The 17,477-nt window shown below is 34.1% G+C and overlaps 1 protein-coding gene across 1 annotated transcript in view; it reads left to right on the top strand.

The window, feature by feature from the left end:
* NAB1 (NGFI-A binding protein 1) overlaps nucleotides 1-17,477 on the top strand; it is a 57,921-nt gene that overhangs the window by 16,772 nt on the left and 23,672 nt on the right. Inside the window, exons 2-4 of the mRNA XM_074302842.1 lie at nucleotides 5,102-5,936; nucleotides 12,950-13,083; nucleotides 16,325-16,363. Of these exons, the coding sequence (XP_074158943.1) occupies nucleotides 5,118-5,936; nucleotides 12,950-13,083; nucleotides 16,325-16,363 (992 nt within the window). The 5' untranslated portion in view covers nucleotides 5,102-5,117. The remainder of the gene's footprint in view (nucleotides 1-5,101; nucleotides 5,937-12,949; nucleotides 13,084-16,324; nucleotides 16,364-17,477) is intronic.

Here is a 17,477-nt window from a genome sequence, read left to right as displayed (position 1 = left end):
AATTGCTACAGTTTACCTAAGTAGGATGTAAATTTGAAAGCAGGTATATTTTTTATTTTTGCCTTTATATTCTGAGCATGTAGAACAGTTCTTGGCACATAATTGATGCTTAATAAATGTTTGTTGACTTGCCTTTTATTTTACAGATAAGAGAAGATTAAATGCAAAGATGAGGATTGTATTTCCCTTCCAACTCGGCCATTTACCAATTCTTATCTAAATTACAGTGTACTATTAAAGGCAGCTAATTTTAATTGAAGTTTGGCATAACCACAAAATTGATCAAGATCCAATGCATGTTCCTACCTTTCAACTAAAACAGTTCCTTTGAAAAATTACTGGTGGCCTTTTCTCTGTCCTATTCCTAGTCCATTCTGTAACTTTTGACCTTGGCCATGTATTCTTGAGACTACAATTTTTTTTTCTCTTACAGATCCTGGATGATTGATCTTTGCTATTCTGCCCCTTAATTAGATGCTTCTCTCCTAGTTCTGGCTTCAGCCCCCTGCTTTGTTCTCTACATACTCTTAGGGTTCACCTATCACATCTGTCCACATGATGTCTGAATGTGTCTTCGGTTCTAACTTATAACCTGCGCTACAGACAGTATTTCCAATTATTTCCTTGACATTTCCATTTTAGGTGTCCCACTGTCTTCTCAAATTGCTGGTGTTTGAAACAGAAATCTGACTGCATTAAATCTGGCATTCATTTGCATATCATTTACATGTGGTTGATTTAACATGACATGACAGAGAATTCCTCTTTTTTCTCCTTCCTTTTCCCCTTCCCTTCATAATCTCTGAGGCTCATTCTGTTTTCTAAGATTCCTTCCAGCTTTTATGTTCTATGTAGGGATTTCCTATGTTCTGGGAGTGCCTTTGTTTTAACTTCTGTGATTAATTTTAGTTGAATTGGTATTTACTGTAAAACTAGCAGAGTACTTTACTTACCTGAAGAGACTTTGAGAGACATGAAGCTGGAGTGGTAAATGTTTAATAAACAACTCTGGAAAAAATGCAGGACACACTTTAAAGTTAAATTTGCATTATTAACATTTTCTCCCTCATTTTCTTAAGTCTAGACAATCAACAAAACAATAAATCACGCTCTGATTTGTAATGTTTGCCAATTTCTTGGATGTAAATGCTGTGATAGTAAATTTGACAATGAGCTCTTGGTGGTAGATGAGTCCAGCATACCCCTGAAAGAAGGAGAAAGTGGGGAGTAGGATTTGTGGGGAAAGAGGTTAAAGGATGCAAACAGAGCTGGAATGGAACTTGGGCATCATCTGGTTATTGTGGTCCATTCTATTCTGGCTCTTTTGCCTTATGTTACAAACTAGGAAACTTAAGATTAAAACAGTGAGTGTCTTCATGACTAGGACACTTGTACAAATCATTATGTCTCTCAAATGTGTAGATTTGTGTATATGTGTATGTCAGTGTACTTGTGTATATATTTATAGAAAAGTCAGTAACACTATTTCTCTTGGCCAGATGGGAACTTAAATGGTTGAGGGAAGGAGCAGGATAGGCTAGGCTAGGTCTGTTTGTCCCCTTCTGTCCTTCCTCTTCCTCAGTTTCAGGACTGATCCTGCACTGGAGATCAAATAAAGGAGAAAGGGAGCTGCTGCTGAGCCAGAAGGCCCAGGAGGCTAGCCTGCAGCATACTTGGGAACCAATCTCAGTGACCACTCTGGTTCATGGATCATGGCAAAGCCTTACCCTTCCAAGATGAGCTAGCTCAAGACAGAGAGCCCCAAGGAAAAGGCAGGGAAATGAGAACTGAATTCACTTTTCTAGTCCTCATACCTAATAGCAGAAAAGCCAGTCTAGCTTTTTTCTCACTGTGCTTTAGGACAGATTCTAGTCTCTATTTCACTTTCTTAATCTGTAGAAAGAAAAGAATCTGTCCATTCTTTTCCCTCAATGTTTCTTCCTAGGCCAAAAACTAAAAAGTGCATGCTATCATGTTTTCCCATTATACCCCCTTCAGTATCCCCAGCTTTTTCTAGGAATAGTCAGTGCTGTTGGTTTTGGTCATTAACCAGTCTCTGGTGCTTCTTGGAATGAACTGCTCCCTTCTCAGTTCAGATGCCACACAGACCTTCCTTGATCTTCCCTATTATTGGTGTTCATCTTCCTACTCCATGCTTTGTATAGACCTTATAATTGCTCCTCTCTGTACCAGTAGAAGACAAACTCTTTGCAGGCAAGGATTATTTTGTTTTTCTCTTATCCCAAGTAGTTCCTTCCATCTTAAACACTTGTTGGATGGCTCTTACTGCATCAAGGACAAAATTTCAAGTTCCCAAGTAATGTGAGCATTACTACTCAGAACTCTTTTCTTAATATAAATTTTCTCTGTCCATCTCATATTCTCATTTTCCACCACACAAGCATACTTGGCTTGATGAGCTTGAACAAAAATTTCAGGTCTGTGCTAATACTGTCTATTCATAAGATCTGGCCTTAGTAACTGGGTGACCCTGGACATTAAATCACTCTCTGCTTCCATCTGAAAATGGGAATAATAATAGCACCCAACTTACTTTTAGCGTTTGTGTAAGAATTATATGAGATAATAATCACAAAGCACTTAGTACAGTGCCTGGCACATAAGTGCTCTATAAATATTAGTTATTATCTGAATTAAAGTCACTATTACCTTGAACTTCATTTTCTTTACTTATGAAATAATTAGACTAGTTGAGCTTCCAAGACTAGACTTTGGAGGCTCTTACCTCCAGATCTTAATGATCATGTTTAATTTGTAGTTCTATGTGCAGAGCTACTGACAAAGAACTAAAAAATAAATCATATTTTCTACAGCATTTAATGGAATTCAGTGAATTTTGGCATGTGCCTATATAGATGAATGTCTTAGGAGGGAAAAAAATGGCTTACTCCATATAAAAATTACCATCTGGACATATCTGTTATAATATATTTATTAGGAAAAAATAATCCACTTATCTGTTCTGACGAGTAATGTGTATCACTTTATTTTGTACTGAGGGAGGTCTACAGATCTCAGAAGCACTGGTTGAATGATTTTTGAAGGCAGCTTTTTAAAAAATTAAATTTTAAAATGTTCAGGTTTTCATTTTCTTCCTTCTACTTTTTTCTAACACTATCACTTCAACATTTAGAAAGCAAGAAAAACAAAATCCACTACAAATATGTCTAATCAAGCAAAACAAATTTGTATATAGGCTAGGTCAAATATAGAATCCGTCACCTTTGTGTCTGGGATTGGATAACATGTTTCATTAAAGAGTTCTTTGAAATTGTGGTTGGTCATTGTGCAGGTTGGAATATCTTAAGTTTTGTGAAGTTGTTTGTCTTAACAATATTTTATTATTGTTTAACCTTCACTCTAACTTCACTCTGCATTAATTCCTCAGGTTTCTATAATTTCTGTCATCATTTTTTGTAGCACAAAATAATCCTTCTCATGTAGATACCATAACCCTCAAATGATAGATTAGTTTCTAATTCTTTGTCACTACAAAAAGAACTACTATAATTATTTTTATACATGTGGATCCTTTTCCTCTTTCATCTCTTTGGGCTATGATCCTAGCAGCAATATTGCTGGGTGAAAAATTATATATAGTATAATATCAGAAGCTTCAAATTGCTTTCCAGAATGGCTGGACTAGTTCATAATTTCACCCATAATGTTAAGATAGGCATAAAAATGCCTTTAATATTTGACTTTCTTTTTAGCCAACTTTGCCAATATCATCAGTGGAAAGTCTGCAGAGTTCTTTAATTTCAGTTTCTTTAATTACTAGTGATTTGGACCCTATTTTCTGTCATTTGGACTGAATTGACATCTAATCTGGGGATGGCTGGAGCTGAACAGAGAAGACTAGAGTCAGGAGAGTCAGGAATCAAATAGAAGTTTAAATTTTTTTATTTTTTATTTTTTTTGCTGAGGCAATTGGGGTTAAGTGACTTGCCCAGGGTCATACAGTTAAGAAGTAATAAGTGTCTGGGGCCAGAATTGAACTCAGGTCCTCCTGACTTCAGGGCTGGTGCTCTATCCATTGCACCCACCTAGCTGCCCCCTCTAAGTTTAATTTCAAAGTGAGGTAAATGGCTTGCAAGCAAGGAGGGAAATTGACACTCTACTAGTAGAGGAACCCACATTAGGATGGGCAAATCTCAATAATTATGTCAGTGGCTAATGGAGAGTAACAGCAAAAAAGGGACAAGTTTGCTTCATAGCAGGGTTTATGACCATTACGTGTCATTATGTTGGAGAACAACTGTTGCTTCAAAACAATAAATAATTATATGATATAATTTTGAGATTTTGCTGTGGCTGAGATCATCTAAAGAGTAAGTGCAAAGGATTATTGTTTTGTCAAGCCCAGGACACAGTTTGCTTGCTAGACTTTAGCTCTGAAAAATAGCATGTCTCCTAATGGTACCCTGACATTTCATATGACTGTGAACAGCTTAGCTTTTATCCTCTGGCTTGTTCATATCCTTTGACCATTTATTAATTGAGGAGTGGCTCTTGTTCTTATAAATCTGAAACAGTGCTTTATATATCTTAGAAATGATAGCTTTAAGCACCAGCCCTGCATTCAGGAGGACCTGAGTTCAAATCTGGTCTCAGACACTTAACACTTCCTGGCTGTGTGACCCTGGGCAAGTCACTTGACCCCAGACTCAGGAAAAAAAAAAAGAAATGATAGCCTTATTAACAAAGCTGACTGCAAAGACTTTTTTTTTTTTCTGGTTTCTTATGAAGGAAGCTTTTAAAAAGACATTTTTGTTAATTAAAAAAAAAAAACCTTGAATTTAAAATTTTTTGTATAATATTTTCATACCAAGGTTTGTAAAAAAAATTAGTGATATCTATCACAACATCTTATTTTTACCTTTAGATTACTCCCTTCTTTGTTATTACAATATTTGATTCTTTTACAACCTTTGATGTCTAGTTTATTGAAGGAATAAAGGGAAGGTGAGTTGAAGTCTATAAATTACATTGAAACCTTAACGTGCTATATAAATGAGTAGTTATTTTTAAATAATAATGAATAACCTGATGAATTATTCCTCTGCTTTGCTCTTTGCAGTTTGGACTTCTCAGTAATGGCATCAGCTCTACCTAGGACCCTGGGGGAGTTGCAGCTGTACCGAATATTACAGAAAGCCAACCTTCTTTCTTATTTTGATGCCTTCATCCAACAAGGTGGTGATGATGTCCAGCAGCTCTGTGAAGCTGGTGAAGAGGAGTTTTTGGAAATCATGGCCCTGGTGGGCATGGCTAGTAAGCCCCTTCATGTCAGAAGGTTGCAGAAGGCTTTAAGGGACTGGGTTACAAACCCTGGTCTTTTTAATCAGCCCCTCACTTCATTGCCTGTCAGTAGCATCCCCATTTATAAATTGCCAGAGGGTTCTCCTACGTGGTTGGGAATGTCTTGTAGTTCTTATGAGAGGAGCAGCAATGCTCGGGAACCTCATTTGAAGATTCCAAAGTGTGCTGCTACCACGTGTGTACAGAGCCTGGGGCCAGCTAAGTCAGATGTTGTGGGGACCTTAGCTCTACAAAGTGCCGGCGACTCCAGGCTCTGGCAAGGTCACCATACAACGGAAAGCGAGCACAGCCTCTCCCCTGCAGACCTCGGCTCCCCAGCATCACCAAAAGAAAGCACGGAGGCTCTAGATGCAGCTGCCGCTCTGTCCGTGGCTGAGTGTGTGGAACGAATGGTCCCCACACTGCCCAAAAGTGACTTGAATGAAGTGAAAGAATTGCTGAAAACTAATAAGAAGTTGGCTAAAATGATTGGCCACATCTTTGAAATGAATGATGATGATCCACATAAAGAGGAGGAGATTCGGAAATATAGTGCAATATATGGGAGATTTGACTCAAAAAGGAAAGATGGCAAACATCTCACACTTCATGAGGTAAAAACAGAACAAAAGTGAATTAGGCGTTTTCCTTCCTTCTTTTCTACTCTTCTATATTCAAGAAATGCTACCTTTCCTAGGCAGTAAGTTTAGAAACATTTTATTTTATTTTATAATAACTTTTTATTTTTCAAAATACATGCAAAGTTCAACATTCACCCATGCAAAATTTTGTGTTCCATAATTTTCTTCCTTTCTCTCTCCCTCCCCCCTCCCCTAATCCAATAATCCAATATAGGTTAAACATGTGCAGTTTTAGAAACATTTTAGAGCAAAATATATTTATGACATTTAAAATGCATTCTAGAAATTCCCTCAAAGGATATATTCCTTAAGTTTAGACTTTGAGTGATAAGACAGGGAGGAAGTTGTTTAGTCATTTTTTTTAGTCATATCTGATTCTACAGGAATTTGCGGTTTTCTTGGCAATTTGTCAGTTTATCATTTTCTTCTCTGCTTCATTTGACAGATGAGGAAACTGAGGCAAACAGGCTAAGTGACTTGCCTGGGTCACACAGCCAGTATGTGTCTGAAGCCCTTTTGAACTTCCTTACTCTGGCTCACTCACACATTATCTTCCAGGGTCAAATGAAATCAATATCTCACATATTATCTTCCAAGATCAAATGAAGTAATTGTAAAAGTACATAACAGTGCCTGAAATGTAGAAAGTGCTATAGAAATATTATCTATTTTTATTGGTATTAATTGTTATTTGGGGGAAAGGAGTTGGCAGAATATAAAAGATACCTAGTATGTTAAAGTACTTAACACACTCATTATTTTTCTATTGTACTCAAAGATGACAGCTTTTGATGTATAATGTTATTTTTTAAAAGAAATCGAAGGACTCAAAGCTCATGAAAACATAAAACTATTGTATTTATAATACAGTTTGTATGTGATTATTTTGGATAGATAAAAATTTTTAAATGACTTTTATAACTAACCATTTAAAAAATTATGGGAAAATAAACAGAACATAAAGCAGTTTCATATTGTACCAATAAAAATTCATTTTAGATCAGTGATCCAAAGATTTTAATGTTTTTTTAAAAAATGGTTTTAGATTGACTTTGGCAGGAAAAAAAAAATCTTAACTTTATCCATGCAGTCCACATATCCAAAATTATTCAGATTGAGTACAAAGAGTGCCAATAAATTTTTTATGGCTTGCATTTATATGTATTTTTCAGAAGTTAAAATAAATGTTCATTCTTTTAGGAGTAAGAAACAAATATGAATTCAACACATATAAATTGAACACTTGTGTATTTAAATTGGTTTTTAAGTTTTTAACAAAACTTAATGCCACTTTGGTAACAATTTAAAGTACAGTATTCTGAACTTTTAAATTTGTCTTAGTGATGAGTTCTGTCAAGTCATCACACATAAAAATTGTGCCTTTCTCTCTTTTTTTTCCTGGGAGGTATGTTCTATTATTAGCACTTTTTTATTATTATTATAGCTTTTTATTGACAAAACATATGCATGGGTAATTTTTCAACATTGACCTTTGCAAAAACTTCTGTTCCAACTTTTCCTCCTTTTTTCCTCTACTCCCTCCCCTAGATGGCAGATAATCCCATACATGTTAAATATGTTAAAGTATATGTTAAATCTAATATATGTATACATATTTATACAGTTGTCTTGCTACACAAGAAAAATCGGATTTAGAAAGAAGGTAAAAAAATAACCTGGGAAGAAAAACAAAAAAGCAAGCAAACAATAACAGAAAGAGTGGAAATGCTATATTGTGGTCCACACTCATTTCCCAGTATTCTTTTGCTGGGTGTAGCTGGTTCTGTTCATCATTGATCAAATAGAACTGATTTGGATCCTCTCATTGTTGAAAAAGCCACTTCCATCAGAACTGATCATCATACAGTATTGTTATTGAAGTATATAATGATCTCCTGGTTCTGCTCACTTCACTCAGCATCAGTTCATGTAACTCTCCAAACCTCTCTGTATTCATCTTGCTGGTCGTTTCTTACAGAACAATAATATTCTATAATATTCATATACCACAATTTATTCAGCCATTCTCCAGTTGATGGGCATCCATTCAATTTCCACTTTTTAGCCACTACAAAAAGGGCTGCCACAAACATTTTTTTGTGCCTTTCTCTTGTAATGAATCCAATTACATTGCACATCTCATGAACTTGTGGTGGTTTTGGTTATCCACACTGTGAACTTCTTTGTATTTATTCACAATCTAGGGATGAGAAGGAGCTTTCTATGATTTTGGAAAGCATAATTAGCAGCAGAGTAGCTCTTTAATATTTTTAAATTGTGTATAGAAATCTCCTTAAGAACAGTTACACTTTTTTTTTCCCCCTCCCTGAGACAATGGGGTTAAATGACTTGCCCAGGGTCACACAGCCAGGAAGTGTTAAGTGTCTGAGATTAGATTTCAACTCAGGTCCTCCTGACTTCAAAGCTGGTGCTCTATCCACTCTTTCAAGAACAAGCATACTTTTAACAAAAGACAACTACATTTCCAGTAAGATCTAAAGTCTGCCATGCTTTATCTCTGTTTAAATCTATTTTTAAAATGTAAGTAGAACACAAAATCAAGACTAAAAGGCCTGTTTTGGGGAAATGTCAGAGGGTGTCAGGAGTGGAAATTAATTCTTTTTGTAAATCCACTCTACTTAAGTCAAGAAAGATTAGAGAGGTGTCTCTTGACTGCTGAAAGGGGGATTTTCCTTTGAGATCCCTTTGAGATCTTTTGAGAAACTGATGCCCAAATAGCTGCTGACTTTCTCCAGACTATATAAGAATATTAACAAACTAATGAATAAATGGCTGTAAGGAATTCTTGAAAAAAATTTCACATAGAATTCTGTAAGTTTATACTCTTACGACTGAATAGTTTTGACTTGAGCTCTGAAGCCATGAGCTATTAATCTACCAATTCTGTTTAAAATTTATTGCTAGCAAAATTTCTTCAACTGTTAATCATCAGAGCTACTTAAAATTAGGGAATTAGGAAATTGTTACATCCTGGGCAAATTAGAGGGGAGGAAAAGTGATTTGCAATTTGCTTAGTATTCTTATTTCTTGTTTGGCAGTGGTTTAGATTTTATATTTCAAAATAATTGGATTTATCCAATAGGCCAAGGACCAAGAATATTGTAGGTTTACCTCTTAAATAAGGAAACTTTGAGTTAGGATGGAAGTATTTCTGAGTGATTTCAGAATGCCTCTTTATATTTCAAGACAGAGATATGACAGGCTGGATGAAAAAAACCCTATGATTTCTAGAGGCTTGCAAAAGCTTTCTTCCCGTAAATTCTCCCCACATGGGAAACTGGATTTTGTGGCACATAGAAAACCAAGTAAATAATTATAGAATAAGTCATGATTATAAAACCTTTTAGCTAAAGTACCAGTGACAGTTTTAATTTTTTTATTAGCAGAGACATGTTTTTCTGAGTTTTCTGCTGTAGCCAAGGAGCATTTCCAAAAGTTATGACAAGTTAGAAGAGACATTGGATGCTAACAATTATTACTGATGACTGCTTTATATATATATTTTTTTGAGGGGGCAGTGGAAATACTCCTTCATATTATTTCAAATGGTATTCTTGGATCAAATATTTGAGGAAATTTGGAGAAGTAAACAAAAATACTAAATTAGTTAAAATCAGCTTTTATTATTAATACAATAAAGATTAATGAGATTTGCTATGTGCAAAGCAATGTAAGGTAATAAAATAAATAGAAAGACATACTCCTTTCTTCAAAGGAGTTTATAATCTAATATAGAGAAGAAAAACCATTACCATGTAAAATAAATATTAACATAACTCTCAAATGCTTTAAAGCCTTAATTCTCACATTTGTGGCAATTGTTATTGTCATTTCAAAAATTCAAATGGGAATCTACTTGCAGGTCATGTATTAACATGACTGGATTGTGTAAGTATATATGCATACTAAATGATCATTGATAGTCCAAATCTTAAACATTATGATTTTCACTGCCCATAAGGGAGTTTTCTTAGTAGAATTAGTCTCTGTCCTCAGATTTAATATTGCTGAGGAAAAAAAGAAAGCTGATTTGCCTGGAAATATGGATGAAATATTGGCATTTTGGTCAATAAAGACCAAGAAGAGAATACAATAAAGACCAGTAAAGAGAAGGTAGGAGGGACATGAGGTTGAGGGTAGCTAGGAAATTTTGTTTCCTTAATTATAAAAACAAAATTAAATATTTTGAAAATTAGGAAAAAAAAAGGAATGAGAGACTGGATCCATGAATTCATTCATATAAAGAGTATGGGAAAACTCTCTGCCAATAGAGTGCACTACTATTTCTAGTTTATAATCTTAGAGATTATTCTCTAGAGCACTAGTCAGCCTAAATTATGTGAATTGCCCAAGAACCACAAAGCCAGGATATATGTGTCAGAGGAAGGACTTGAACTCAGGTCGCCATATATTCCAGTAATTTCTATTTATTGTAACATACTACTACTCGTAGAGATTTACAATCATAAATTCTACTTTCAGTGAAGGAAGTGTTTGCTTTAAAGGATGTTTATTCATTAAGTATATTCCAATGAGTCAACTGGGTGGCTTTGAGGATAGAGTTCTGGACCAGGAGTCAGGAAGTCTCATCTTCCCAAGTTCAAATCTTGTCTCAAACACTTACTAGCTGTGTGACCCTGGGTAAGTCACTTAACACTGTCAGTTTCCTCATCTGTCAAATGAGCTGGAGAAGGAAATGCCCCAAACTACTCCAGTATCTTTGCCAAGAAAACTCCAAATGGGGTCATAGAGAATGAGACATAATTAAAAGCAACTGAACAACAACAAAATTTTAAATGTATGCATTTCTATTGGGATGTATTGCATTAATTTCATTTTGGTGGTTTGGGGCATGGTAGACCACCATACTGGTGTCAGAAGACCTGCATTCAAATGCCAGCTTTGCTACTTAGTAACCTGTATAACCTTAACTTCTCTGGACCTCAATTTCTTTATTTGTAACATGAGGAGATTGGTCTACCAGATGGCTAGAGCTAGCTGTCCTTCCTATCTCTGTATATCTATGATGGAATATTTTGGTTTTATTTAACGAAAATTCATTCATTAAAAATCTTCAGAGCTGTAGTTTGAGTACCATTCATGGATCTTTCCTCCTTTAAGAATTTTAGAATTTAGGAAGCTTTAAAGAAATAATAATAATTATAGTTTTTTATTTTTCAAAATACATGCAAAGATAGTTTTCAACATTCACCCATGCAAAACCTTATGTTCCAAAATTTTTTTTCCTCTTTCCTTCCCTTTGTCCCCTGGATAGCAAGTAATGTAATATAGGTTAAACATGCAATGCTTAGGAAGCTTTTTCTGGTCTTTTGGAGCCTAAATTCAAAATCATAGAATCTGTGACATGTTTTGTTTGGTTTTTGTTGTTTGTTTTGCAGTATGACGATAGAAGTTATATACTGTTTTCAGTTTATATGAGTTATTTTTCTGTGGCACTATAGCAAACTAATTTTTATTTTTTTAAATTTTTAATTGGTCAATCAGACTTTATCACAGCAATTTAGGTTTGTGAGCTCATTTAAGGAATAACTAGATAAAATGCAAAAGGTAATATTGGAAAGGTTAATAATTAATATGATAGCCTAGTTGAAGTTAACAAACTATTTAGAAAATACTTTTTAAAAATTAGTCTTTTGCTGTAGGTCCAAAGGATATAATCATGTACCCTCAAAAATACTTGAGAAAACATTTTCCACCAGTGTCTTTTTAGGGAAAGGAAATAAATATGTAGACCAATTTCCCCACCTACATTTATGAATGAAACTAGCTTTTGGTAGAAGAATTAGGCTTTATTATTGCAAAAGTCAGTAGCTGGTTAATTGGCATTAAAAAAAAGTCCATTTGACAATTGGGAGGTCTCCACAATACTCTTGAATAAAAAGACTTACCAACTTGCCTAATGGATTGTTGACTCTTGAATTTATGATGATGACTTTTTAAATCCTGTGTGGATTCCTATTATTGGTTTTCTAGCAGTAATACTGCAAAATTTTATTGTGGTTCAATAAACAATCTGTATGTTTCTGGCTTAGAATGCCACTTTGACACACTTTATTTCATAATGAAGTCTTTTGGCCAATCTGCCACACTTTTGATGTCAAAACTAATTTAACATACAATTTACAGGATCTGTGAAGTTTAAAATCAAGAAACCTCTGAGGAGATCATCATCCTTTTCATATATAAAAGTCCATTTATTTCCTGTCCACATATTTTTTGCTGTTCTTATGTTCTCAAAATAAGATAATAAGATAATAAAAATTATGATTATGGTTTTGCTTGGTTCATTTGAGGAGGATTCTAAGAGAATGTCACGATTATGGTCAGCTAGGTGGCTCAGTGGAAAGAATGCTGTGTTTGAACTCCAGAATACTCACCTTCCTGAATTCGAATGTGGTTTCAGATATTTATTAGCTGTGTAACCCTGGGTAAGGCACCTACCTCTGCCTTAGTTTTCTTTAAAATGAATGGAGAAGGAAATTACAAACCACTCCAAAATCTTTTCTAAGAAAACCCCAAACACGTTCACAAAGAATTGCACACAATTGAACAACAACATGGCAGGACTGGAAACATCACAATATAGTAAAAAGATTACCAGTTCAGTAGTAAGAGAGCTTAAGTTCTAATCCAAGCTCTCTCACATATTTTGATTTTGATCTTAATTTGTATCCTTTTGGCTTCAGTTTTCTCATCTATTACATGAGAAGATTGGATTATACAATGCTAAGGTAAGGTCCTTTCCAACTCTAAATCTGTGACCTGACTAGGTTTTCTTGTTAATTTGGACATTAGGAGTATATACATATTCAGAGCCACATAAAAACCACAGCATAAGATCATTGTTTTTAAGTGAAATGCCATTTAAATTTATTGACTAAATGAAGCATCTTCTGTGATTGAATGGAAAAGTTTGAAAATCATTTTTGTGTTTTAATTTTCAGCTGACTGTTAATGAAGCAGCCGCTCAGCTTTGTGTCAAAGATAATGCCCTTTTGACAAGAAGAGATGAACTCTTTGCCCTTTCTCGGCAGATTTCTCGAGAGGTCACCTACAAGTACACTTATAGAACAACCAAGTAAGCTTTAAAGAGAACTGAATGGTGAAACTAGGATGTTTAGCACAATCTCCAGATCCTGCTGCATGCCTTCCTTCCCCCTTTTAATTCAGTGATTCAGATGGAGTAAATGGAAGACTATGTCGTAAACAAGACATAAAAAAAGCATTGAGTTTTCAAAGCATTATTAACATGAATTCTGATATTGAATGCAGCTCTTCAAAATATTATGATTATCCTTTTAGCAATATAAATAATTTCAGGGAGTATCTCAAAGGATTTTTCTCCTTTTTCAGAAGCTTTTGTTGCAAGTATAATCATTGAATTTAATAGATATTCTTAAATATCTAGAGAGGGAGCTCGATATAATAGAGAAAGCTAGCCCCGGTCCAGGAAAAGGTTCAAATTCTGCCTTTGATACATATTGTGAGTTGTATTTCCTTTTTTAAAAATTGCAGCTTAGTCCTTTGTTTCTATCTTATTTTGGAGTGCCTACTATATATAGTGAGAAGACTTAGTTAACATTTATTGAGCACTGACTAACTGTAAGAAACTGTACTAAGTACCCATGGAGTTTGAAAAGATGTGTTACCTGTTGACAAAGAATTTATAAGCAAATATTTTAGATATTTACAAAGATCTTATTCTCTTGCATTTGAGGGAAAAGGTAGCTCTAGTATTAATAAGGAAAGTGTATGACACTTCTTTTGAGAAATCAAAGCTCATAATAATGAAAAAAAACCTCAGTAAGGGTGGTTTCATAGTTTTACCTATAAAGATATCACATTTTGAAATATTTGCAGAGGCTATGTGGTATAATAGGAGTCCTAGCTTTGCAGACAGGAAACCTGTCTTTGAGTCCCTACTCTAACATTTAATAACTGTGTCACTGAGCAAATCATTTCAGCTTTTTCCTCATTTTTAAAGTGGGGACAATAATAATTGTGCTAAAATAACCTCAAGGTTAGAATTTTAGAAAATGCTGTTAGAGAATATTAGAAAGTGGGCCATAAAACTGCATATCCTTTGATCTAGCAATTTCATGACTATATCTGTGTCCCAAAGAGATCATAAAAAAGAGGAAAGGACCTACATGTACAAAAATATTTTTAACAGTTCTTTTTGCTGTGGCAAAGAATTGGAAATTGAGGAGATACCCATCAGTTGGGGAATTTGCTGAATAAGTTGTGTTGAATGTAATGGAATACTACTGTTCTATAAGAAATAATGAGCAGATGGATTTCATAAAACCCTGGAAAGATTTTTTGTGAACTGATGCTGAGTGAAGTGAGCAGAACCCAGGAGCACATTGTACCTAGTATCAAGATTATATGATAATCAACTCTGATAGACTTAGTTCTTCTCAGTAGTTAGTGCAGTGACCTAAAACAATTCCAAGGGATTTGTGATAGAAAATTCTGACTAAGAACTATAGAATCTGAATGCAGATCAAAGCATACTATTTTCACTTTGGGTTTGTGTGTGTGTGTGTGTGTGTGTGTGTGTGTGTGTGTGTGTGTGTGTGTGTGTGTATGTGTGATGGTTTTTCTCTTTTGTTGTAAGTCTTTTTTCACAACATGACTGATGTGGAAATATGTTTAACATGAATGTACATGTTTAAGTTATATCAGATTGCTAGCAGTCTTAGAAAGAGGAGGGAAGTAAAGGAAGTAGAAAAATTTGGAGCTCTTATCTTACAAAGATGAATATTGAAAACTATCTTTATGTGTAATTGGAAAAAATACTCTTATTAAGTAAGATCTTTAAAAAAGAAGAAAAATGCTGTTTAAATCTTTTTATAAAGGTGAACAGTTATTATTATTTTCATAAATGGGAAGGATCCCATTAGATCCCTAATCCAGTTCCGAAGGTCTAGGTTCACTTTGCTTTTATTCACTAGTAGACCCTCATTTATCCACTAGACCTTCATTTCTTTACCCACTACTTTGGGTTTCTAACCATCACTCATGCAATTACAATTATAGTGTTTTTTTCCATTCAGTAGCGAAAGGTAATTAAATAGTAGCTACGGGGGGAAAGACCCTACATTTAATGGGTAAGAACTTAGACTTCTGGGCTGGTAGATTTTCTTGCATTTGGTATTGTATAGACTGTCCTTTCTGCGCATGGATAGTCAGAAGGAACTGTTCCTACTGAGATTCCATTTTCTCTACAGTTCTCTATGTTAAACTAAAAAGTTTAACCTAAGGTAGTTTCTGTTGCTTTATATATTTCTTTAGAGTCCTTAGAACTCGTGTGAAAATGCTAGTTTGGCCTTCCATCACAAATTAGTCTTAATCTGCTACTTATTTTTATTTTAATATTTCATTTTCTTCCAGTTACACATAAAAACAGTTTTCAACATGTTTTAAAAATTGAGTTCCAAAATCTTTCCCTCCCTTCCTGCTGCCTTCATTGAGAAGGCAAGCAATTTGATGTAAGTTATACATGTGTAGTCATGCAAAACCTGTTTTCATATTAGTCATCTTGTAAAAGAAAATATAGACCAAAAAAAAAAATTCAAGAAAAATAAAGTTTAAAAAAATAAGCTTCAGGCTATAGAGTCCACTCTTTTTCTGGGGATGGATAACATTTTTCATCATAAGTCCTTCAAAATTGTCTTGAATGTTTGTATTACTGAGAATAGCTAAGTTTTTTACATTTGATCATCTTACAATATTGCTGTTACTGTGCACAGTTTTTTCTTGTTCTTTTCATTTCATTTTGTATCAGTTCATGTGTTTCCAGGTTTTTCTGAGAGCATCTACTCCATCATTTCTTACAGCAAAAAAGTATTCCATCATAATCATATACAATTTGTTCAGCCATTCCCCAATTGATGGGCATCCCCTCAAATTCCAATTCTTTGCCACCATTGATCTGCTTTTAAAGAGAAGAATTGAAGCTCAATTTGACTTCTTATTCTTTTTGTGATAAGATATGAATCAACCAGTCAATAAATATCATTGAATGCTTTCTATTTGGGGACTACAAATAAGGAATGATCATTTCCTTTCTGCATAAGTAAATGGTAGCTACTTTTTACTTGTTTCTTGGTAGAATTAGGCCCTTGCATGTAAACTTGAAAATGATGGGGTGATAGTTTTTGTTATCCTAATGTTTATCAGTTGTAAGTTTTTAAACAACCTCAGGAATATAAATGTTTTAATAACACATATTTATAAGTTTTAATAAAATAATACAGAGTGAGATGTATTTAAGAAAAAAAATTGTAATATTAATTTATTTATTGTTTCCCTAGGTCTAAATGTGGAGAAAGAGATGAATTATCCCCAAGAGAATTAAAATAGAGGTATTATTATATTTTTATATATTTTCTTAAGTCAAAAATCATCTGTTTAAAATATATATATATAAGTAAGGAAATATGAGAAAGGTTATAGAATGTGAATTTTGTTTGTAAAATAGATTTTTAATATATTATCCTAAAAAAAAAAAAGATACAGTAAGGTTTGATTAGATTATAAGAATTTTAGAACTAAAAGAAACTTGATTGCCCAACTTTTTCTTTTTTTTTTTTTTTAAATAGATGAAACTAAAGGACAGAGAGATGAAATGGTCAATAACGTTGTTATATATTAGTTAGGTGATGCAGTGGATGAAGCAGTAGGAAGACTCAGCTTCCTAAATTCAAATCTGACCTCAGATACTTAATTTTTTGTAACCCTTGGCAAGTCACTTAACCTTGTTTGCTTTAGTTTTCTCATCTGTCAAATGAGCTGGAGAAAGAAATGGTAAATCTTTTCAGGATCTTTGACAAGAAAACCTCAAATGGGGTCATGAAGACATGACTTAAAATGATTAAATAACAAATTGTTATTTGGAAGATACAGTTGGAAGATACAGTTGGAAGATACATTAGTGAGAATCAGAATTGTAGACAACTTTTTAAAAATTGTATTACTTTTGAGCATATAGATAACCAACAAGTGTTAAAAAAAATCATCTGCCAGCAATACATAAAGATTGGTAATTTGCAGATAAATGATTGTTTGCTTCAGTGAAAATCCATTTAGTTTTACTCTTCCTAAATTTTACTTATATGATTAATCAGTTTAGTACATATTTGATATGTAGTACAATGATAAATAAATGCAGCCTTTGTTTAAGTGCTCAAATTCCAATTCTTCGACCACATAAGTGAGACTGAGAATTATGTTGGGGGGAAGTATCATTGAAAAACCCGAATATACTTCTCATTTTGTTCTGCAGGTGATCAGGTTGGGGTTTATAAGGAGGAATGTACTTTCCTCTCTCTTAGGGGCCCTCAGAACTAAAGAATGGTTTCTAGATCTCTGTATTTTAAAAAAAAAAAATTATGTAATGAATAAGCTGCTTGTTTTAAGGCTAACCAACCTACTATACAAAGAAGTTAGTGTCAGCACCTGGCCAGA

This window comes from Sminthopsis crassicaudata, chromosome 3 (assembly GCF_048593235.1).
Source record: "Sminthopsis crassicaudata isolate SCR6 chromosome 3, ASM4859323v1, whole genome shotgun sequence".
NCBI classification, from domain to species: Eukaryota; Metazoa; Chordata; class Mammalia; order Dasyuromorphia; family Dasyuridae; genus Sminthopsis; species Sminthopsis crassicaudata.
The sequence above is the reverse complement of the archived record's forward strand: the minus strand, read 5'-3'. Positions and strand labels throughout refer to the sequence as shown.